This window comes from Podarcis pityusensis, assembly GCF_964106645.2.
Source record: "Podarcis pityusensis genome assembly, chromosome: 2".
NCBI lineage: Eukaryota > Metazoa > Chordata > Lepidosauria > Squamata > Lacertidae > Podarcis > Podarcis pityusensis.
The window spans coordinates 35,545,342-35,568,092 of record NC_138029.1 but is presented as its reverse complement, the minus strand read 5'-3'; the positions used below and the strand labels follow the sequence as shown (position 1 = coordinate 35,568,092).

Here is a 22,751-nt window from a genome sequence, read left to right as displayed (position 1 = left end):
CCAAGGTGTGGCTTCCGATTGGCTGCAGGAGCTTCCTGCAGCCAATTGGAAGCCGTGGAAACCCCACTGGACATTCAGCTTCCAAAAGAACGTTCGCAAACCGCAACACTCACTTCCGGGGTTGCCGTGTTAGGGAGGCAAAATGTTTGACTGCTAAGGTGTTTGTCAGCTAAGGTATGACTGTATACATTTAAAGTAGATGAATAAACGATTAAGTTCAGTTAATTTGGAATATGAGGAAAATTTTTTTTTTTAAACGCAGAAAGAGGGGGAAGGAAGTTGAGTTTCAAAATGTTAAAATGATTGTAAAATTATTAAATGTATAAAATTGAAAATAATAAATAAAAAGTAGGAAAAAAGAGAGAAATTCGCTGTTGTAGATAGAGTGTGCCCATCTTTTGCTTGTTCTGGCTTGTAATGGAGACATCATAAGTAAGGGCTGCCGGGGAAGTTCATATTAACAGAGGAAAGTGGGAGCAAGGGAGTGTCCATGTGTGGCTACATTTGCAGTGATCTCTATTTGTCAAATATGCACAAGAGGCATAAGGAAGAGTAAATGTGGTTTTAAAGAGTTTTAAAAGCACAAAGAATACTTTTTCAAATATAGCATAAGAATCGACCCAAAGTCCTAGTCATCGGATATATAGCACTCTAAGCATGCTGACCAACTAAAGCCACCGGCTTCATCTAAGAGCTTACCAGGGCATAACTGGTTTCGCAGGTGGGTTCAATGTAGAGGGCGGGGTTACTACAGATGCATCTGCCGCATTCACATCTCCCGCGCCCATTACAAAGAATCTGCAAGAGACAAGGGCAAGTAGTGAAAGTGCATTTTCAGGTGATACATCATCTTCCATTCTGAAATGGCAAAACCTTACCCAAATTCAGTTGAGGATATTTTTTCCCCCCACAGCCAAGAGGAAAGTTAAACATGGGGGAAAGAACCCTTTGGATAATCAGAGGGCTCTTTCCTTACATCTCTTAAGAGTTGGTAAGGATTTTTAAAAGCGTGCGAAGGGTCATAGGGTCTGCATCTTGGGAAGAAGGTGGACTTAAGCAAACAATTCATAATAGTTACATGGTGATTACTCAAGAGAGCAGATTACTCAAGAGAGCAGATCAGAGTTTGGACTAAAATGCCTTCATATTCCTCATGTGTGTAAAACAAACAGGTTACATATTCTGAACACTACCTCCAGTTTAACAACTGCTGCAAAAACTGACAAAATAAGCTAAAAACAGACTTCATACCCGTGCCTTACTTCTCCCTTATTAGTCGAGTTCCCACAGTTCTCAGAGCACAAAAGTAGAATAGGAAATGGCCTTAGTGGGCAAATCAGCAGATGGAGGGTGGATGCAATTTCATGCAGTTTTGCAGGGTAGATACAATTCCCTGGGAGTTTGGTGAACAAGCCAAGCCACAGAAGGTGGCTGTTCTGTGAGTAAACTGGGTTATCGAAAAGTGAGGGAGTGAGGCATGCTCACCTCCCACCCATGTCTGGACACTTGTGACTAAACTTTTCCGCTGCCTCTTCTATACAGCATAATGCTGAGCAAAAAACAAAGCAAAACACCACTTCATCCCGCGAAGGGTCATAGCTCAGTGGTAGAGCATCTGCTTTGCATGCAGAAAGTCCTAGGTCTGTGTTATGTATGCCGGTGTGGTTGCTCGAGAGCGAACATGCAAGACCCCCACTGGACTTTTCAAAGGCTTTATTATCGGTGCAAAAACATTCACAGTGCAGGCTGTCTCAATTCCATGTCTTACTCAGTCACTAGCAGAATCTGGGAGTGGGAAGTCCTTAAACTTTCCCCAGCAGAGTAGTCTCTTGACCCCCATCCTACGCCTCCCCTCTCTGCGCGTAAACCTACTGCGCAGAGAGGGCGTGGGCAAAGGGGGACCTGCCTCCCCCCCCCCCCGCTTTGCTCCTGCTCGGTGCTGTGGCTCTCCCTTGCATCCTCCGAGCCCTGCATCCCTTCCCCACTGGAGGCGTGGCTTCCCTCCTCAGCGGAGGAAGTGCTGCTTCTCACGATCTTTGGAGGCTCCCTGTAACCCAACTGCCCTTCCACCTCTCGCCTCTGAGCTGATGGCAGTTCCCTGACAGTCTGACTCAGCATAAGGGAGTTTTCTGTGTCCTACCCCCCTCTGTGGGTTAAACCACAGAGCCTAGGACTTGCCGATCAGAAGGTCGGCAGTTCGAATCCCCGCGACGGGGTGAGCTCCCGTTGCTCGGTCCCAGCTCCTGCCAACCTAGCAGTTTGAAAGCACGTCAAAGTGCAAGTAGATAAATAGGTACCACTCCGGCGGGAAGGTAAACGGCATTTCCGTGCGCTGCTCTGGTTCGCCAGAAGCGGCTTAGTCATGCTGGCCACATGACCCGGTAGCTATACGCCGGCTCCCTCGGCCAATAAAGCGAGATGAGCGCCGCAACCCCAGAGTCGGCCATGACTGGACCTAATGGTCAGGGGTCCCTTTACCCTTTACCTTTACCTACCCCATCTCTGAAGATGCCTTAAATCCATTAATCAGTCTACCAGCTCAAGTCCATTATTGTGTACTCTGACTGGCAACACCTTGCCCAGGGTCTCGGAAAGAACTTTCCTGAGAGCCTGGAGAAGTGAGGACTTGAATTTGGGAACATCCCAATGCAAAGCATGAGGCCTGCTACATCAACTTTGAAGTCACCCGGCCGTCTATTTAAACAGAACTCTCTCTGATCTTCAGGCTGTTGTACATGAAGGAATACAGCTTCCTATCTCCCTTGTTTATCTTTCTAAGAAGGGCAGGGGGGAATAACTTACCCCACTGCTGGAGATACAGGTCTCATTGCTTGTGGGACACTCACAGCCAGGGCCTTCCCAACCACTTTCACATGCACACTGACCCATGTAGCAGCGCCCCCGATCTGCATAGAGGAAGGAAACAAGGATAGGGTTTCATAGAACTCAGCCTACACTTACATGGCTGATATAGCTCAAGATTCACATCTTTGGCAAAGTGCCACAATGCCCATAGTTATGTCAGGAGCTTTGGGGGGTTTGTTGTTGTTTTTTTGTATCTTAGATATTTTGTGCTTTTAAAAATTATGAATAAGATGAAAACAATAAAATGTATTGCAATAAATACAATACCATTTCACACTGTGGCTGTAGGAGCATTATAAGGTGGAAACAAATGTTGACGTCCAATAAAGGTCTGAACAGTACAGTAATGTGAAATTATGGAGGAAGTCCTAACATTTTTATCTATCGAAGGATCACAATTTTGGGTCAGTCATTAAGTGAGTACTGTTGAAAAAACAGCTATACAACAAGGCCATGGAAGATGTATATACAACAGGGGTAGAGAAAATCTGTGTCGTGAAGCATTTAAGGGTGTCTTTATCCAAATGTGGTAGAAGTGCAAGCCATTCAGAAGCTTTAAATGACTATAATCACGACAAAGAAATGGGGAACGTTAAGCTACTGTGTTTTCTACTTGATGGATTCATCGAGTATGCCTCCAACATTTTATAAAGGTTGATGCAGAAAGACAACAACATGGTCTTGTTTGCTGCAATAAGAAAGGCCAAGTACTGGAAAGGGAAAGGTGAACCAGAGAATCCATAGTATGTTTCGATTCACACTGCAGTCCTAACCACACATACTTGGGACTTAACTTCAGAGTACTTGGCATTCAGACATAGTTTTTAGGAAACCGCTAATGCTCAGGTCAACATCAATCTGACCTTGGTTGCAGCCAGATACAGTGAATGCAGGGAATCTGTTTAAAACACAGTATTTTGCCCACTCTGTCACTGGGCTAATCTCTACGGAAATGGATCACGAAAACACCTTTTGTTTTCCCTTCACTTGAGAATGTAACTGATGCCCTCTAGAGGCTTTCAGAGAGAAGATGACAGATCTATGACCAACCACTAAAGGCTTTTCTTGGCATTAGCTGTACAAGCCTAGGGGGATTCAAAGGCAAAGAATATAAGGAAGGTGTGATAGCCTGCAGAAAAACCCAAACACCATAAGCTTTATAACTGGGGCAATTGGTTTGGGGAGGCTCTTCTATTCAGTCATTAACACAATAGTGAATCCTTTATAATCTATGATCTAGTTGTGGTGTGATTTCGCAAGCATCTGAGAACGGTGCAATGCTAACTGTGCCTGCTAAGGCCTATCGGATTCAAGGGAGCTTACTCTCAGGTAAATGGATTCAGGTGTGTAGCCTTAGCCTGCAGCAGAAAGTTGTAACCACCTGAGGGCAGACCTGAAGCCTGGTCACTGCTCCAGAAGGCCTCACTCACCGTTGCAGAGGAATCCAGAACTGCGGGGACACTGCAAATTGTCAAATTCACAAAAGCGGCCCTCAAAACGCTGGGTCCGACCTTCAGAATAGCACTCGCATTGCCCACAGAGGCATTCACCTTGCCCTGAGCAGGGCTCTGTATCCCCTGGTCGTATGCAGGCCGCATCGTCAGTAGAGGAGGTGGTAGAGCAGTTACACGTAGCTCCCCGCCTGTCAAGGAGAAAGGAAGTCAAGACAAAGACTGAGAAAGGCCTCAAAGGTCTGACATCTTGCTTAGAAGGCATGGTGCAAAGAAACGATAATAATTGGTCACAGCTCAACCTTTCTTTGCCATTAAGTGACTATTGAGAGGTGAAAGTGTGGCTCAGAGAAAAGCAGACAGCATGAGTCCAACATATATTTGAGTCTAAAAATTTCCTGCCTCCTATTTGTAGTTGATTTGGAACATAACGTTGAACCATGGTTACCATTAACTAAGATTTATAAAACAACAATAAACCAGTAGTTTATTGTCCAGTAGTTTGGAGGATGAATTGTTTGGGTTAGGTTGCTGGTCCCATAGATTTTTTATTTATTTTTTGCTGCTGCACTGCTGCATTTTATTGATATCTGATGTTTTGTGTTTTATATTATACAGTTGTCCTTATGCTTCTTATTCGAAGCTGCACTGTGTTCCAGATTGGAGGAAGGGCAGGGCACAAATCAATCAATCAACTGATATTTTCTGCTGAAGGAAATAGAAAACACACACCCCACTTAATAAAAAATAAGGATGAGGTATTTACCAGCCTGCATTGCAAATACACTCTCCACAGGCGAAGTTCCCCCTGAAATTGCACCTAGGTGATAGGACTTCCTGTTGCTGCAAAGTACAAGAGAGGAGATGTTACTGAACTTTATTCTAGGGGATCAGATTTAGTCACATGTCCTTCAGAGAAAAAATAATGGTAGCCTCTAGTTTTGCTTCTATATGCAAACTTAAAGAGCTCAAAGAAGAGTCAGGCTTCCTATAACATTAATATCTAGAGCCATTCTTGGGGTAGGACAACCAAAGAGGAGAACAAAAAAGTACCAGTTCACAGGGGCAGGCGTCACAAATGACTGAGGCTGCTACTTCCACGTTGTTACCGAAAGAGGAGGGCTTAATGTGGAAAACGCCATCCCGATCTTTCTCCGGGAGACTGCAGACATGCTTGTCGCCCACTTGCTCATGAGCTTTCACACGTACTTTGAATCTGCCCTAGATGGAAGAGAGAAGTCCTGTTCATTTGCTGGATTGATCCAAAGAGAGAAAGACAAGAGAGATATGCCACTTTAAACAGCAACCTGGAAGGTGAACGGCTAGGCACAAGGCTGAAGACGTAGAAACAAGGAAACAGATATTGCTAACCTGCTTCCGAGATGGATAAGAAGTATATGTTCCCGATGCTGCACCACACTGGCTGGCAGCATCCCCCCCCCCCCCATGTATAAGTAGCTGGGTGGGATGGAGATACAACCAGAAAACCTACACGACGTGGTGGTGGTCTGGGATATGGGGCCCTGCTCTTCCTGTCCTGAACAGTTATTGTTAATGGCTGCTTCCAGATGGTACTACCTAATCATTGCTCTCAAGTTCTGAACTAAAAGTGAATTGCAATTGACTTTCCACACTAGAAGGAGCATTGCGCTTCTGTGTGAGTCTTACTTTGTCCTGCCCATCCTATCAGGTGTGACGTAGCTGATGCGGATGGGCGCATTTGAAGGTCAGCAACACACATTCGCTATTCATTCATTCAGTTTATATCCTGCCCTTCCTCCTGAGGGAAACCAGGGCAGCTTGTGGGGAATGCCTTTTTCTTCAACCCTGTTTTCAAAATCAACCTTTTTATTAGCAGTAAAACACTTTCCTGCCTTTTTTTCTGAAATGGAGGAATAACTCTTAACACAGTCATGCTATGTTGCTGCTGCTGCTGCTTGTCTTACAGTGCTATAACAGTATACTAATGCAATTTCTATTCTGAACTTAAAAATGGAAAGCATAATGCTGGTGGTCAACAAAAGAGGTTTAAAGACTCTCTCAAGGCAAATTTAAAATTGAAGTATAAACACCGACAACTGGGAAACACTGGCCTGTGAGCGCTCCAACTGGAGAACAGCCTTTACCAAAGGTGTCGTGGACTTTGAAGACACTCAAACTCAAGATGAAAGAGAGAAACGTGCTAAGAGGAAGGCACATTTGCCAAACCCTAACCATGATCAACTCGCACCCGAAAACCTATGTCCCTGATGTGGAAGGATGTGTGGATCCAGAATTGGCCTCCACAGTCACATATGGACTCATTGTGAAGACTGTGTTCATGGAAGACAATCTTACTCGGCTATGAGTGATTGTCAAAGAAGAAGCAGCAACAACACGTTTTTAGCAACCTGGTTAATGATTGTTACCAGAAAGGGATGGATGGATAGATATCATCATGACATTATAACATTGTACAGCTATACTTCTTTATTTAAAAAAAGGAAAGTATTTTAGTGCTAATTAAAAGTTTGATTTAATAAAACACACATAAATGGGGTCGTAAAATGGCAGCAACCACTTATGATGAATACATGTTGAATATGTGTTTCATCCATGTCAAAACGCCACCATTTACAAACAATTAGTAGCTCTAAAGCCATTTGTATCTATGGAGACTGCTCTACTCTTCCATTCTTCTGGAAATAATTGGACTCAGTGCCATCATCTGAATGCCCAGGTCAGGGATGGTGCATCGCATTTTGCCATTTGAGGCAAAACAGGAAGTGCTGCCATGCTCTGCTGCTGCTGCCATCAACACTGCCATATTTGCTGCTCCTTACACCTGCTCTACCCACCCTACCACTGCTGCTACTGGCAGAGAAGCAGTGCTGGCATCAGAACGGCTTTCATGTGAGTTCTTGCCAATTTTGGGGGAGATCACGCTTAAAATCGGTGCCAATGCTGTCACTTCACCACTAGGCTAATGGCTGGGCCGGCCCTGGCCCTGTCAAGAGTGAGTGAATGAGGAAGACAGAAATACAAAGGGGAGGTAGGCCTTACCACTTCACCACGGACAATATTGAATGAGCCAGACTCTGTCTTTTCATACATCTCAGATGTTATTTCTGTTTTCATGGCTTTTGGGGTGCCAAAAGCTCGAATGTCCATCTTGGAACTAATACGCTGGGAAAGGCAGGGAGGGAATAAATTAATAGAACTGAAACATACCAAATTCAGAGGTTCTCCCTAGATTATAATAATAGGATTTGCACATTATAACGTCCAACCATGTCCACAGAGGATGGCTCTATTAATTTGCTCCTTGAGTTGTATTGTCACCGCAAAATTCAGTGAAGTACAAATGTCAAAGGCTAGCTGTGTTTTGGTTCACATATTGATTTGAGAAGTGAAAATTATGCAGCTTCTCATTAAAATGCACACAAAATTGAATTTCTTTTCCATTCCTAGATAGGACAGATTCCTGATGTTGCCTCTTACATTGTAAGCCGTACGAATCAAGTCCACAATATTAGAGGAATCTTCTTGCAGCCTCCCAATTTCAGAAATTGGGAAATATGTGTGCAGTTTCTATTAAAAAAGAAAAAGCAGTGAATTAGTTAAATATTTAAGTTCTGTTACAACCTTAAATGGACAACAGAGAAAGCAACATAGTTAAGTACCTTGTTATACACAGTAACTGAGCATATACCTTTATCTTACTATTGTAGTTGAATTTTTGCTGCTGAGAAACACTAGACACAGGTCACAACAACAAAGCAAATATTAGCTGTGGTGTTTTCCCATTGATTTCAACAGGATGTAGTTATGATTAATTTTCACTGGGTTGGGTCTCTACAATGGAATGTGCATTTCAAAGACAGTAGCAAAACCTCTTGTTGTGAAGGGATGGTTCTATCCTGTACCCATTCTAACCCATCTCAAAGAGGCCATTCTGATTAATGGCCTCCCTAGCTGATATTAATGAACAGGTGGAGAAAAGGGGCTTTGTGGGCAGAGGCTAGTTGTTTGGGATACGACATGAAAGGCTTTCTCAGTCACCACCAGTACAGTGAAGCGAGCATGGAAGCTAGTATGCAGCCAGTGCAACTGTCATAATACCAACTGAAGATGCTACCCACACCGGCCAATGCACTCTTTTAGCTGCAGCATCTTAGCAATTATCCTGGGGAGCCTCATGCCAGTAGGTCAAGCCAACACTCAGTGAAGTCCAATGAAGGTTGAGAATCTTAGGGCCAAAGCACACATTATGCCATGAGGATCCAGGACTGCTCTTCCATTGGTCTTTTAAACAGACACACAGCAGTATGTGCATGTGCTAATTTAATTAGGAAAGTGGTGTGAAGGCTGGGACATTAAACCCTATCCCCTGCCCAACACCCTCAAGCTGTGAGTTGCTTTTCAAGAGGAAGACACAAATCTGTATCACGCATCTGAAATTTTCCCCCATGGAACAAATAGCAGCTTAGCAGGGGCTTTAGACTGGGAACATGGCCTGGAAGGAAGGAGTTAAAATACCCTCATTCTCTGTGCATCTTTAATTGAAAAATATTTAAATTATCCATGGCATAGAGAAAGTGGATAGAGAAAAAAATATTCTTAGGGCCAAGCTAACTGTGATGTTAATTGCATAAATGCAATTAATGTACCTGCTTTTTATTACGGAAACTGTAGCCGAGGAGGAGCCTGAGCAGCCTCAAGACCATGAGGGCTGGGGAGAAAGGGAAAGTTTAACTCTTTCTGTTTTTGCCACAATCCTCAAAACCGTCTCTTGGAAACCGCAATGTGCATTTCAGTGGGACCAATGGGAACTTGCTTTGAAATGAAAATAGCAGCTTTGGAGAGGCTATTTTTTGCCAGGATCATGGCAGGAAGAGAAATATTTAAATCCTCCCCTCTCCATCCTCATAGCCATCCCCAAGACTGCTATTTTCATAAGAATCGGCATGCAAGTTAATTTCCTTTGCAAAGTTGACATGTCTAGTTTGGCCCTCAAACCCCTATCCTTCTAGGACTTAGATTTAAGATACAGTGGTACCTCAGGTTACATACACTTCAGGTTACATACGCTTCAGGTTACAGACTCTGCTAAGCCAGAAATAGTGCTTCAGGTTAAGAACTTTGCTTCAGGATGAGAACAGAAATCGTGCTCCAGTGATGCGGCAGCAGCAGGAGGCCCCATTAGCTAAAGTGGTGCTTCAGGTTAAGAACAGTTTCAGGTTAAGTACGGACCTCCGGAACGAATTAAGTACTTAACCCGAGGTACCACTGTAAAGCATTGTTCACTCTGATGCGGGGGTGGGGAAACTTAAAGCCACTCCAGATGTTGCTGAACTATAATTCCCATCAGCCCTAGCAATCATGGCCAATGGCTAGGGATCATGGAGTTATAGTTTAGGAACTTCTGGGAGGAGAAACTTCTGGGAGAAGAAAATGTTCTCCACACCTGCTCTACTGTCTTTTTGCCCTGTAGGTTAGCTTCCTGGAAACATCTGGCTGATCACTGAAGGAAACATGATGCTAGCTTAAGGTTACCAGATTTTTTTCAATGAATCCAGGGACACTTTTCAACTTCAATGGATTTTGTATGGGGACTGATTTGTAAATCCGGGGACTGTCCCTGGGAAACGGGGATGTCTGGTAACCTTAGGCTAACTAAGATGGACCTTAGGTCTGATCCAGTAGGGCTTGTTCTATATTCTTCAAAAAAACTTATCAGATAATCAGTCATGGATTTCTTGGAGTAACATGTAGCTTGGTCCATTTGCAGATGGAAATCTGTTGTGTGAAACAAAAGATATCCTGGTCTGATTCCTGACTGGGATTATCCAACTAACCACTGGGTGTCCCCACTGGATTACAAAAATAGACTGCACAGCTGCTTTGAAATAGGCTATGTTCTTGTTTCTGCTGTTACCAAGTTGTTGGGTGAGAAAATATGCAGTACCTGAAGGTAATCTGATTCCTACACCTGTGCGCTGAGTCACATTACCCGTATATTCCTATGGGAATATAGTGTAGTGTTTTACAGAGAAGAAAGTGAACTGCAGAATAACATTTCTAGGATGAGGAACATATGAAAGAAAACACTAGAAGCACATTTGGACATATACTAGAGAAGACAGTGAAAACCCACAATATCTCCACTTCAATGTGAAAACTAAGGAGATGCTGAAAAAATGAAAAAAGCTCATCTGCTGAAGGATTCTTGGATAACTTTCAAAGTGTATTTCCCAAACAACAATGACTGATGGCCTCCTTTCCCTAGTCAGATCATGTAGCCCTTTTGCTGCTGGAGGAGGAGAGCAGAGCTTTTTGTCCAGCAGTAAATGCCTAAACTGGCTTCCTTGTAAGGTCATTGTCTGCAGGCAATGGTGACCAGTGTCAACTGCCAGTGGCTTAAAAACACACCTCTCAGTTTCTCCTCTGACACCATCCAAGCACCCAACACCCACTGTCTTCCCAGTGTCATTTTTCACCTCATAGTAATCGTAAGAGTGGTTGGTGACAGCAAATATGGGGATGATATTGCTCTGCCTCAGCAGTTTCACAAGTGCGGGTACGGAGGGGTAATCCTGCTTTGTGTCAAAGGTGTAACTTCCTGTCCTGTTCAGGTGGCAGTATCCATCGTTCCTCCTCATAATTCCTGCAAGGACATTGGCACCGTCAGCTTCATAATGGAAGGCGGACTCGGTGGAGAACACCAGGAGGTGAGTGCTGTCTTCCCGCCAGCCAATCTGGTCCTGTGGGCAAAGAGAAAAACAAAAGGGTGTAGATTCAACATTGTGGAGGGATTTAATTTACTCAGAATGGTGAAGCTGGTTCCCCAAAAACAGGTTGAGGAGAGTGCTGTGGACATTCACACCATGGCAGAAGTTTCTGTGGCAACCCCTTCTCTAGGTACATCAATAAAGCTTGCAGCCACTGGGTGTCACTTCCAACTGCAGACCAGTCCAAGGTTAGCTGAGAGGTCTGGAAACTTCATCAATTGTTTTTGTGCTGATGTTGACAGTGTCTGGTCACTTCTCTCTTATCTTGTCGCCTTATCTCTTATCTCTTAACTATTGACAAGGTATAGCTCCCTGAATTCACCATGTGTTCTGCTTCCATTCTAAAGCACTTCTGGTATTTATTTACAGTGGTACCTCAGGTTACATATGCTTCAGGTTACATATGCTTCAGGTTACAGACTCCGCTAACCCAGAAATAGTGCTTCAGGTTAAGAACTTTGCTTCAGGATGAGTACAGAAATCGTGCTCCGGCGGTGCAGCAGCAGCGGGAGGCCCCATTAGCTAAAGTGGTGCTTTAGGTTAAGAACAGTTTCAGGTTAAGAACGGACCTCCGGAACGAATTAAGTACTTAACCCGAGGTACCACTGTATTTTTAACCTTCATATGTCTTTCAGCTGCTAATCAAACTGTTATCTCCATCTTTATGCATACAGCACATTTCTCACAAGTATGTACCTAAAGTGGTTTACAACACAATAGCAGTTGAAAAACAATAACCATAGTACATAATTAAAACACCATTTACACTAAAGTAACAATTCAATAATAATTATTATTTAATAACAATTATTATTATTAACAATTATTTGATAATTATCATTGTTAAGCAATAATTAAACATTTTTAAAATTATATCTTCAAAACATTTCCAGAAAATAAAACATAAAATACACCTAGAATCCCAGGTGTGCAACCTGATATCTGTTACACCTGGGAGGGACTTATTCAGTCTACATTCTCTATCTTGGAAAAAGAGTCTACAAGCTGACCTCATGGCTACTTCATCAGTCTAATTTTTATAAGTTTTGGTTTTTCATTTTTCCTCATTCATCTCTCACTGTCCGCTTGATGAAAAGTTCTAGAGAACTCGCCACACTGTTGTGGGTCCCAATAAAACTCCAGCTGAACTACAAATTTTGGAGTTTATTTAAATTGTAATGTTCTAACTCTAGCTATGGCTTGATAACAGCTAGTCCATTCTAAACTCAGCCAGGTTCTAACAAGACACAAGCATTACCATGCGCTGATAATTGAAGCAAAGCTTTGGCCTAAATATTCTCACTGATCTCACAGCTTGATGAGGGGCTAAGAAGGCCCATATCCATCTTACACTCAGTTAATTGCTTTATCTATCTATGCCTTCTTCAGCGACCTCTTGGCTCACCTTGCAAACAGCCGTTTGTAATATGGCATCAAATCCACCTTCTGGGGCATCCAAGTTCCCTGATATTTGCTCCATCATTAACTCTTGGCTGAATTTATTGATATCATGGGTTAGGCGGATGACATTCTTAAAGGAGAAGGGTGGGTCAGCACCAGTCCAAGGCTCACGGAGTCTGAATGTAAAAAGAATAGCAAAGGCTTTATAATCAAATACCAGCAAGTTGATATCAGAAACACCTCCTCTGTATCTTGTAGGGAAAGACCTCGGTCATCTGCCATACAGTTTAATAAAATTAATTATAGAAGAACAGTCATGTGTTGTGAGCTGAAACAGCAAAAATAAAATAAAAAATAAAAATAAAAATTAACAAATGAGTTGTGACCAAAATGTTCTTAGGCATAAGTTGATTTCATCAGATGCAGGAAGACACCGACTGTTTTCCTTCGTTTTGGAGGAAAGATGGGATATAAATGTAATCCCCCCCCCCCCGTTTATATTTGGGGTGCACAATTGTTTTGCAAAATAAGTTTAAAAATGAAAGAACACATATTAAAAACAGATATTCATCATGAGTCAGTCAACTGACATACACAAGATTCAGCCATGAATGAATATGATGAAGTAAGACAGCACAGTTTGGAGAAGGGGCATAGTCATAGGTATTAGAAACAGGCTAGCTTAAGCTACAAGGCTTATTCACTTTATATCTTTCACACCCACCCACTAAAAACAACGAAGAAGGCAGCTATGGATCCTAAATAGTTAATTCACAAATATATCCCCTGGGTGCACCACCTTCACTTACCTCTCAGGCCTCATATCTGTCTGTGGGGCTGTAACTTTATCCACAAACTTGCCAAAGCCAATAGTATAATCACTGGTTAGCTGAGTCAAAAAATTTGCTGGCAGGAAGAAAGTGGGAAAGGAGCAAGTAAGTGAAGATGTCCTGGCACACTTAGATTAAAGCTGCAATCCTAACCATGTCTGCTCAGAAATAAATCCTGTTGAATTAGATGGGGGTTGCTCCCAGGTAAGTGGGGTTAGAATTGCAGCCTTAGTCCTCTGCTTGAAACATACTTTTCCACAATGTAGTCCGATTACATAATACACTTCCATTGCACCTGAGGGCAGCAGGCTAGTTTGGGGCTTCAAAAGAGGTTCTATGGTGCGTGCGCACACCTTTGTCCCCCAACAAAGGGAAAAGGATGCCCCGCTCCTCAGGATCTGCTGCCTGAGATGGTTGCCTCATTCAGCCTAATGGTAGGGCCAGCCCTGTCTTTTGCCAAGTGCACTCAGACGTTGCAGACCGCTGTTTCCCACAGCTTATAAGTTTTTAATTCTCACCCAGTTGTTGGCCCATTGTTTTAAGGTTGTCCAAGTCGTCACGCATGGAATAGGAAAAGTCCATGAGAATGTAGAGGTCCACAGGAGATTCACTGGGCTCAAACACATCCACGTCAAAGCTAGCTTCCTCGCCAGCTCTCAACTTCATTGCTATGTTCTGCGGGGATACTTGTGTTTTCTTCAGAGATGTATCAATCTTAAATTCCTGCCAGAGGAGACACCAGTAATCCTCATAAGATTTAGCAGTCATGTTGCATTTTTGGTTTTAACAGCAGTTCAGAGAGGGAGAGAGCTGATTCATGACAAATAAGAGATTAACTAAATTTACAATGCTTCTACCCTATAAGTATGTAAAAAAGGTAAAGGTAAAGAACCCCTGGATGGTTAAGTCCAGGCAAAGGTGACTATGAGGTGCGGCACTCATTTTGCTTCAGGTTGAGGGAGCTGGTGTCTGTCCACAGACATCTTTCCAGGTCATGTGGCAGCACGACTAAACTGCTTCTGGTGCAACAGAACACAGTGATGGAAGCTAGAGTGTACAGAAACGTCATTTATATGTATGTACAAGATGTCTGGACCAATTATGTAACCCTCCCCTTAAGCCTATTGACTTAGAAAAAGAAGTTAGGGAGGCTGTCCAAGCAAACTCGGCTTTTGGCAATTCTAGACAGTGATTCAGGTGTGTGTAATTGTTTTATTATGTCTGTAGCCCATCACCTTACCGACAAAGGTCCCTATAGTTAAAGCTATGGTTTTCCCAATAGTGATGTATGGAAGTGAGAGCTGGACCATAAAGAAGGCTTTTCGCTGAAGAATTTATGCTTTTGAATTATGGTGCTGGAGGAGACACTTGAGAGTCCCATGGACTGCAAGAAGATCAAACCTATCCATTCTGAAGGAAATCAGCCCTGAGTGCTTACTGGAAGGACAAATCCTGAAGCTGAGGCTCCAATACTTTGGCCATCTCATGAGAAGAGAAAACTCCCTGGAAAAGACCCTGATGTTGGGAAAGATTGAGGGCACAAGGAGAAGAGGACGAGAGAGGACGAGATGGTTGGACAGCGTTCTCGAAGCTACCAGCATGAGTTTGACCAAACTGCAAGAGGCAGTGGAAGACAGGAGTGCCTGGCGTGCTCTGGTCCATGGGGTCACAAAGAGTCGGACACAACTAAACGACTAAACAACAATAACAAATCCCATCTTTACATGACTTCCTCTCCACTCACCGATTTTGTTAGCATCTCTCCTTCCATGAAGACTATGCTGGTCTGACTGCAGCCGTATCTTAATAGGTTGTCTTTGAAATCACAGCGGGACTCTTTGAAGTTCTAGGGCAAAAGAAATTGTATAACAATGACACACACATTTAGAAAATACATGCTATTCTCTATTTTTAAGCATTTACCTTACTATCTGCCTCCATGTTAGACTGAGGGTAGGATGTAGTGGTCCCATGAGAAATTCCTACGTCTACCTGTAACTGCAACTTAAGAGACGTAGGTTTGCAACAGTGTGAAGAGAGTACAGTCGTACCTTGGTTCTCGAACAGAATGCGTTCCGGGAGTCCATTCAATTCCCGGAACCCTTCGGAAACAAAGGCACGGCATCCTGCAGCCAATTGGAAGCTGTGGGAGCTGCGCCTGACGTTTGGCTTCCGAAAATTGTTTGAAAACCGGAACACTCACTTCCAGGTTTCGATCGATCGGGAGCAGATTTGTTCAGGAGCCAAGGCGTTTGAGATCCAAGGTATGATTGTAAATCCAAGTTTTTGCTCTCCATCCTTACTCTATATGACACTAACATACCACCTGGCTACAACCTGGAACATCAGAGCTGGAAAGTTCACATCATCTCTCTCACACAGTGCTTTTAATGGGGGGGATGGGATGCAATTCCGCTACCAATCACTGAGGCACTAATCAGTTTCCCCAGCCTTTGATCTTCAAATGTTGTTGGAAGACAATCCACATCAACCTTAACCCTTGATCCTGCTGGCTGGGGATGCTGGACACTGGGGAAGACTACACTCAAGTAATTTACACACACTGTATGAACTAACCCTGCAATTTAGTTGTAACATTTGAGGAGTAGCAGTTTAGGCTGTAATCCAAAATCATGTGTACTCAGAAATGAGTCCCACTGAATCTGATAAGGCTTACTCTCAGGTTAACTATGGTGGTTATGATTGCAGCCTTAATGTGCGAATTTAGCCCACTGAAGAGAATTGTATTTGGAGTGATATGAAACTTCTGTTTGCTCATACACACATACAAATTAGTACTTGATATTGTAGCTGTCAAATGATAAGCATGCGCATGTCAAGGACTCCTTAGAGTGTGTAGAGCAATAATCTATTTAGAAGTGAGAGGGATGAAACTAAACGTTATGCATCCCCATCCAAAGGCATACAGGTACATTAGAGTCAGCAGGACCATAAGAGTAGAGGCTCAACACACATCACATGTGTAATCAGGATTGATATTGCCCAGGAATGCAGCACTGGAGGCTGTGAGATTGTGGCCAAAACTCAGGTGAAATTTGGAACTTTGAGATGTGTATGCATCAAGACAACAATCCAACAATTATAAAAAGCTCCTACCTCATCACTGCAAAAAGAGCAGTCCTTGCTCACTTGGATACACTCAGTGCAGCTTTTTGCCCTGGAAGCCACGCAACGGTTATCTAGGAGACAAGAGCAACAAGTCAGAAACACAGGAAACCAGACTGGTCTAGCAATGGAGAAAGAAGGGGACTCTGTCTTAGTCCCATTCTGGCTCTCTTCTCATTTCCTTTGCAGGACACACACAATGTTAGTCAAGAACAAATCTTAATTACAGCTCGTGGTTTGTTAGCAGTGAGACAAACCATGAGCCCAGGTTCAGATGTAATGCTAAGCCAAACCATGACTTAACTCCAGGTACCATGGAAGCAGGAGAAATGGGAGAGGAGTGAGATGGCCAAGATGTTTGCTCCACGCACTTGCAGACTCCCTCATTCACATTTAGCCATAGTTCAGCTTAGTATTATATGTGAACTGGGCCAATGTGAAAACCGTTACTCATGGCTTTGGTGCAGATAAGAAGAATTTCAGGTGAGAAATGCAATACAAGGAGAATACAGATACCAATTTGACCTGCAGGAATAAGCTTGTTTCGTTTTGCAACTGCGGATCTAAATCATAGGTACCAGCCTTCCCTGTCCTAGTGCCCTTCAGATGTTTTGGATTACAACCGTTGGCCATGCTGATTGGGGATGATGGCTTTGGAGTCCAAACCTTATGGAAAGTGTCAGGTTGCGGAAGGCTGGGTTCATGCATTACATACAATGCCAAAAATAGACTTTTAGCCACTGCCCTGTACTGTCTGCACCATCTATTAAGCCCACTATATTTTGTAATTATTCTGCCTAGAAATGAGATATACTATGCCTACTCAGTGTTGCACAGGAAGACAATAATCGATCTTTCCACCATCTTTCTTGCAGAGCATCAAGACACATCCCACAAAATGGCGCCAATTTGTTTATCTCCCCCCCCAAAATGGTTTATTTTTAATCTTCAACAAACAGAAGCAGAGAATCAAAAACCATTTTGAAATATACCATTCAACACAGCTAGTGTGATATAGAACATCTGTTATTCATGTTGAATAAAGCCGTGTTCAGAGCTCAGGAGAGAAATCAGCCTCCCTAAAAAGCAACAGTCTCACCATCGGGTACAATCCTACATGATATTAGCTTATTTGCTCAAGTCAACACCTACCTGTCATTAGAACACAATTTGAAAAGAAAAATTGAAATTCAATTAATTTACCATGCATGCATGTTTAGAATCGTCACCTTTAATTTGCAGAGGCTCAGAAGAAATATTTCAGCCACATCTAGCCCCAAGTATAAAACTATAAGTTGCTTACGTTCACCTTGAAACTATTCTAACAAGTAAGGTATCCAACAGGAGAATGAAGTAGCTGTTTGGGTTCATTTCCTACTTCTTTGGCATGTGTATAGTCAACAGGTCTGCATGCACCTCCCTGTCTCCCAGATAACTTTAATGTGGCATTGACTAGAGGAGGAGGATTGTGGGGGCTATGCCATCCCACCTGCACGTGCCAGGGATGGAGTTAAAGAGTACTGTAGCAGCTCTTCTGCAAGGAAGCACTGTAACCTGGATTGCAGCCTTGGAAGTTGAAAACACATTAGCCTCTTCTACATGGGTGCCCAGAGAGAGTCAAATTGTAAAGCGTCATTTGGGAATTTTAAACATTAAATATTTTGACATATAAAATGAAGGTGAACAGCTGTCACAATTAAAACTGAAACCTAGAAAGAGGGCTAAAAGGTTCTGCTAAAATCAAGCCACTGTGTGCTTACTAGCTGTATTTTTTTAAAAAAAACTAAAAGTCTTGCTATTAGCTTTTGGGCAGACAGCAAACTCTTCACACAAAACAGCATTTTAAAAGAACTTATTCCAAGTCAAATTATCAGTGTTATTGCTGAGCAGTAGTTGCAGATGTTGAAACCTATCACACAATAAAAGGCTGGCTCAAGGTCACTGGAAACAGCTTGAATTCTTGCAGTATTACTGTAATATAGCAATACAATGGATGTCACTGGGTATCAAAAGCCTTATTGTCTGGTACCAATGTCCTTACAGCTGATAGCAAGTGCTGTCACTTTTAGCACTAGATCTGTGCAGTTTCTTCTGTCAATTTGTAAAGGTTGTAAAGCTTTGGTCATTTGCGAGCTCTCAGTCCCATCTAAAGGCAGAAGTGTTTCTTGAGCACCACCATCAGTTTTAGATGTTGCATTTACAGAGATATCCACAGGAAAGGATGGCAAAACAGAAACTGAATCCAACTCTGGCTGAGGACTTGAGCCCTCTGCATAAGATACAGAATCTTCTGAAACTGGAATAGAGGCCTGGTCAAAGTGTGAATCAATTCCGTTGTTAGATACCAAGCTATCAGTTGCTGCAACAGTGTCTGGCAAGTTGAAAGAAGCAGCGGAAGGCACCTTGACTGTTTTCACTAAGACAATTAATTCAGGAAAAGAAGCTCCAAACATATCTATAAAACCTGGATCCATGACTCTCTGCACAGGAGGAGGAGGCTGTAGAGAATTTTCTACTGAATACATATTTACACTTTGATCTGTGCTGTACTCTAAGCTTGCAGGTTCTTCACTTTGGGAGTTTGGTGCTAACAGAGGAGCCTCTGTATAGCCATTGGTTGGTGGTTCAGGAGGTGTGTCTCCCAAGGGCAAAGGAGAAGGAGGACCAGCTTCTGCCTTTTTCTTTGGTATAGAAGGCTGTGTTGGAATTCTGTGCAAATAGCCATATCCAATGCCGCACCCTAAACTTCCTTCTCCACCCCAGGCTCCATTGGGGGTTACAAAAACCTCTCGACAGGAATCAGCTTCTGTGTTATAGACCATCAGTTTCAACGGCTTCCCCTCATGGGTTTCAATCAATGAGAAAAAATCTTCAGACTCCTGCAGTATCTGATCCGATCCAACAATATAATCAGTGTGCGGCTGCAGGCCAGCCAGCGCTGCTGGGGAAGCCGGTTCCACATCCAGCACATGCCACACATGCTCATTGGCTCTTTGGAAGCTACAGAACCTCACGCTGGCTCCCAGGAGCCCCTGCCCTCCCCACATGTTGCTGGGGACCACCTCCACTTCACGCACTTTCATCGTTTTAATGTTGTACACCTCCAGTTTCACAGCCTTCTCAACATTGGCTTTCAGCAAATCTTTTAAGATGTCCCCTTCTTTGTTCAGTCTGGTGTGTCCTATTGTGAGGATGAAATCAAAGAATGGCTCCAGTCCAGCCTGCTGAGCAGGGGAGTTTTCCTGAACCCCGTGCACATGATATCCCTCGGAGCCCCCGTCGGGGACTTCGGAGCTGGAGCCCAGCCCCATGAGGGCCGCCTCAGGAGCTTGGAGGCAACACCGGCGACGCCATCCTCATCCTCCCTCAGCCGCCGCTGCCAAGTTCCAACGCTGCAGCGCCGACTCGCCAATTTGTTTATCTATCAGTGGTCTGAAAACAATAGCACTGTTTGGCGGTAAAGGGAAATCTATAATATATGTGGAACTTACTTCTGTTTCCTTGGCTCAAGGTATGAAGCAGTGATAACAGCAACAGCCGAAGCAAAGTCCTTTGTAGTATCTTGTCCATTCTTTTATTCCTGAAATTCAACAGTCAACAGTCAGTCACAATCACCAGCATGAGAGCTAGGCAAGCCTAGTCCCAGCCAACAATTCCTATGTTCCTGTTCTCTTGTATTCAACTATGTTTTAATCAGAGTAAACCCGTTGAAATTAATGGAACTAACTTAGTCATGTTCATTTATTCTCATGGTTAAACTTAATTGAATACTACCTCTGACTACAGCAAATTATCCGTAAATATTTTGGCAACATTCCTAAATAACTTTTTCACATAAGCAATGTTTTAACATAAAATTCACTAGCCTAACAAGTCATCTAGCTTAGATGACTTCCAAAAATGTTAGATACCTTTATGGAGGATAGGTCTGTCTACAGGTGAGCTGGTCACTTAGGCATCACCAGAAAAAGAAGGAACGTATTGACAAAATAGAGGGCAAAGATTTCTATAACCTATGCAGTTTCTATGCATAGATGAAGGTTTGTTCTGTGCCTTATTGCTCATGGCTTGTCTGTAGGAGATAAACCACACACTTGGATTTGGATGACATGCCAAGTCAAACCATGGCTTAGCTCACTGCAGGGAAGCAGCGGTTTGAACAGAGGAGGAGTAAAGTGGCTGCAATCAACTGCAATCTCCTCTCCAGGAGCCTCCATGCTCAAGCATTTGTGTTAAGTCATGGTTTGGCTTAGTGTTACATGTAAACCAGCTCAGTGGGTACCACTTAGATGCAGGGAACAAACACCAGCAGAGAGCTGCTGTCTTCATGTCCTGTTTGTGAGCTTCCAAGAAACACCTGAGTGACCACTTTTGCAAACAGGATGCTGGAGTAGATTGACCTTTGGTCTGATACAGCAGGAGTCATTATGTTCCTTTTACAACTTTAGTCTATGATTGTTGCAGGTGTTCAATAATCAAGCAATGTGGGTTCAAAGTGGGGGGGGGGACTCTGGTGGTAAAATCTGTGTTTGACTCACCTCCTTCTCACAATTGATCATGCAAAAGACTAGCCGGATTAATACTACTGGTATGTCTGGAGGCGTCTAGAGAGCATTATTCCCTGTTACAAACACAAGTGACCTGGGAATAACCTGAGACAGTCAGCATGGGTATGCGGTTGAAGCAGCATGGAATCTCTTTAAGAGTCTTTAGTCAACAACCACAGGTGTCTGCAAGGCTGTCTTTCATCTAAACTATATACATGTGTGCCAAATAAGTAGCACTTGAATTATCTTACCTGTACATATTGTGTGTGTGTGTGTGTGTGTGTGTGTGTGTGTGTGTATTCCATAATTTATTATGCTATAAATCCCCCCAAAGCATTGCTTACTTGCAAACCTCTTTTCACAGGTGTGAAGGGCTAGAAACTGGCTTTTCTTTTTAAATGGAATAAAAGGGTGGATTCCAGGCCCAATACAAAATGGTGCACATGGGACAGTGAGACTACAGAATCACGGGGCCAGTTCACACGAATAATACTATCCATGTGATTATCTCAGACTTGCAAGAAAAGTGCTAATATGAGAGTGTCCACATGGAAGTTGTATGGAGGAATGGTTAAGACTTCTGCAGTGGAGATAATACTTTAAAAAGGAGCTGGGGTGGGTTTAAGTTGATTGTGAAGGCCTATGTAGCACCAACACCTGAAGACTACCATAGACAAATAGGGTTGCCATATTTCAAAAAGTGAAAATCCGGTTGTTGAACTTTTTTTGCAAAACTTTTTTTAAAAAGTAGTTTTGGAGCTATTTTTAAGGGTTGCCATATGTATGGATTTTCCTGCAGTTTTCAGCGATTTCCACCTGGACACTGTTTCTGACAGCCGGATGTCCAGGATATTCCATATGGCAGCCTATAAGAGATTTTGCGATTCTTGCTTTTGCAATTGTTGCTTTGAAGTTCAATTGCTGCTAATATTGCTATTTTACATAATCCTTTTGTTTTTAACTTTATCTTTGTTGTTGTTTTTGCTTTAGCTTACTGTTCTTATAAACTACTCCAAATTTTAGAAAAGCATCATCAGCCGTTTTGCAAAGAAGTGGTGGCACTTGATTATGAAGCTACTGAAAGATCAGTCAATGCTAATACCAAGAGTTTAGGTAAAGGGACCCCTGCCCGTTAGGTCCAGTCGCAGACGACTCTGGGGTTGCGGTGCTCATCTCGCTTTACTGGCCGAGGGAGCTGGCGTACAGCTTCCGGGTCATGTGGCCAGCGTGACTAAGCCGCTTCTGGCGAACCAGAGCAGAGCACGGAAACGCTGTTTACCTTCCCGCTGGAGTGGTAGCTGTTTATCTACTTGCACTTTGACATGCATTTGAACTGCTAGGTTGACAGGAGCATGGACTGAACAACAGGAGCTCACCCCGTTGTGGGGATTCGAACCGCCAACCTTCTGATTGGCAAGCCCTAGGCTCAGTGGTTTAGACCACAGCGCCACCAGCATCCCAATACCAAGAGTTTACTATGTAGTGATTAAAGTAGATTACCTCCCCCGCTCCTGGAATGCTCATATTATACTCTAAGTTCAGTATTGAATGTTGATGAAATATTTTGCTGATGCTCCATGTTTGGTGAGAACCCCATCTGTCTTTGCTCACTTCCATCACAGCTGCTAGACCAAAGAGGCACAGCCAAGTTGGCTTGTCGGAAGCTGGCATGGCTCTAGAAGAGCTAAAAGAAGCTTCAAAAGCAACCCAATATAAAGTCACTGATAATTCATCCTTTCTCTTGGCTGCCTTCTCTGTAAG

At 43.2% G+C, this 22,751-nt stretch overlaps 1 protein-coding gene and 1 pseudogene across 8 annotated transcripts in view; both read right to left on the bottom strand.

The window, feature by feature from the left end:
- Window positions 1-22,751, bottom strand: part of ITGB4 (integrin subunit beta 4) — a 68,993-nt gene that overhangs the window by 29,689 nt on the left and 16,553 nt on the right. For all 7 annotated transcript variants that reach the window (XM_080993571.1, XM_080993570.1, XM_080993573.1 and 4 more), the window contains exons 2-15: window positions 19,935-20,023; window positions 16,435-16,517; window positions 15,062-15,163; window positions 13,836-14,040; window positions 13,297-13,393; window positions 12,492-12,663; window positions 10,796-11,059; window positions 7,797-7,886; window positions 7,359-7,481; window positions 5,370-5,537; window positions 5,083-5,159; window positions 4,296-4,507; window positions 2,803-2,906; window positions 700-798 (exon numbers count right to left, since the gene is read on the bottom strand). In XM_080993571.1, coding sequence (XP_080849697.1) covers window positions 700-798; window positions 2,803-2,906; window positions 4,296-4,507; window positions 5,083-5,159; window positions 5,370-5,537; window positions 7,359-7,481; window positions 7,797-7,886; window positions 10,796-11,059; window positions 12,492-12,663; window positions 13,297-13,393; window positions 13,836-14,040; window positions 15,062-15,163; window positions 16,435-16,517; window positions 19,935-20,013 — 1,875 coding nt within the window. In that variant the 5' untranslated portion in view covers window positions 20,014-20,023. The remainder of the gene's footprint in view (window positions 1-699; window positions 799-2,802; window positions 2,907-4,295; window positions 4,508-5,082; window positions 5,160-5,369; window positions 5,538-7,358; window positions 7,482-7,796; window positions 7,887-10,795; window positions 11,060-12,491; window positions 12,664-13,296; window positions 13,394-13,835; window positions 14,041-15,061; window positions 15,164-16,434; window positions 16,518-19,934; window positions 20,024-22,751) is intronic.
- Window positions 18,459-19,840, bottom strand: LOC308471532 (Golgi reassembly-stacking protein 1 pseudogene; annotated as a pseudogene). The gene has a single exon. The product of its transcript is annotated as a Golgi reassembly-stacking protein 1 pseudogene (transcript).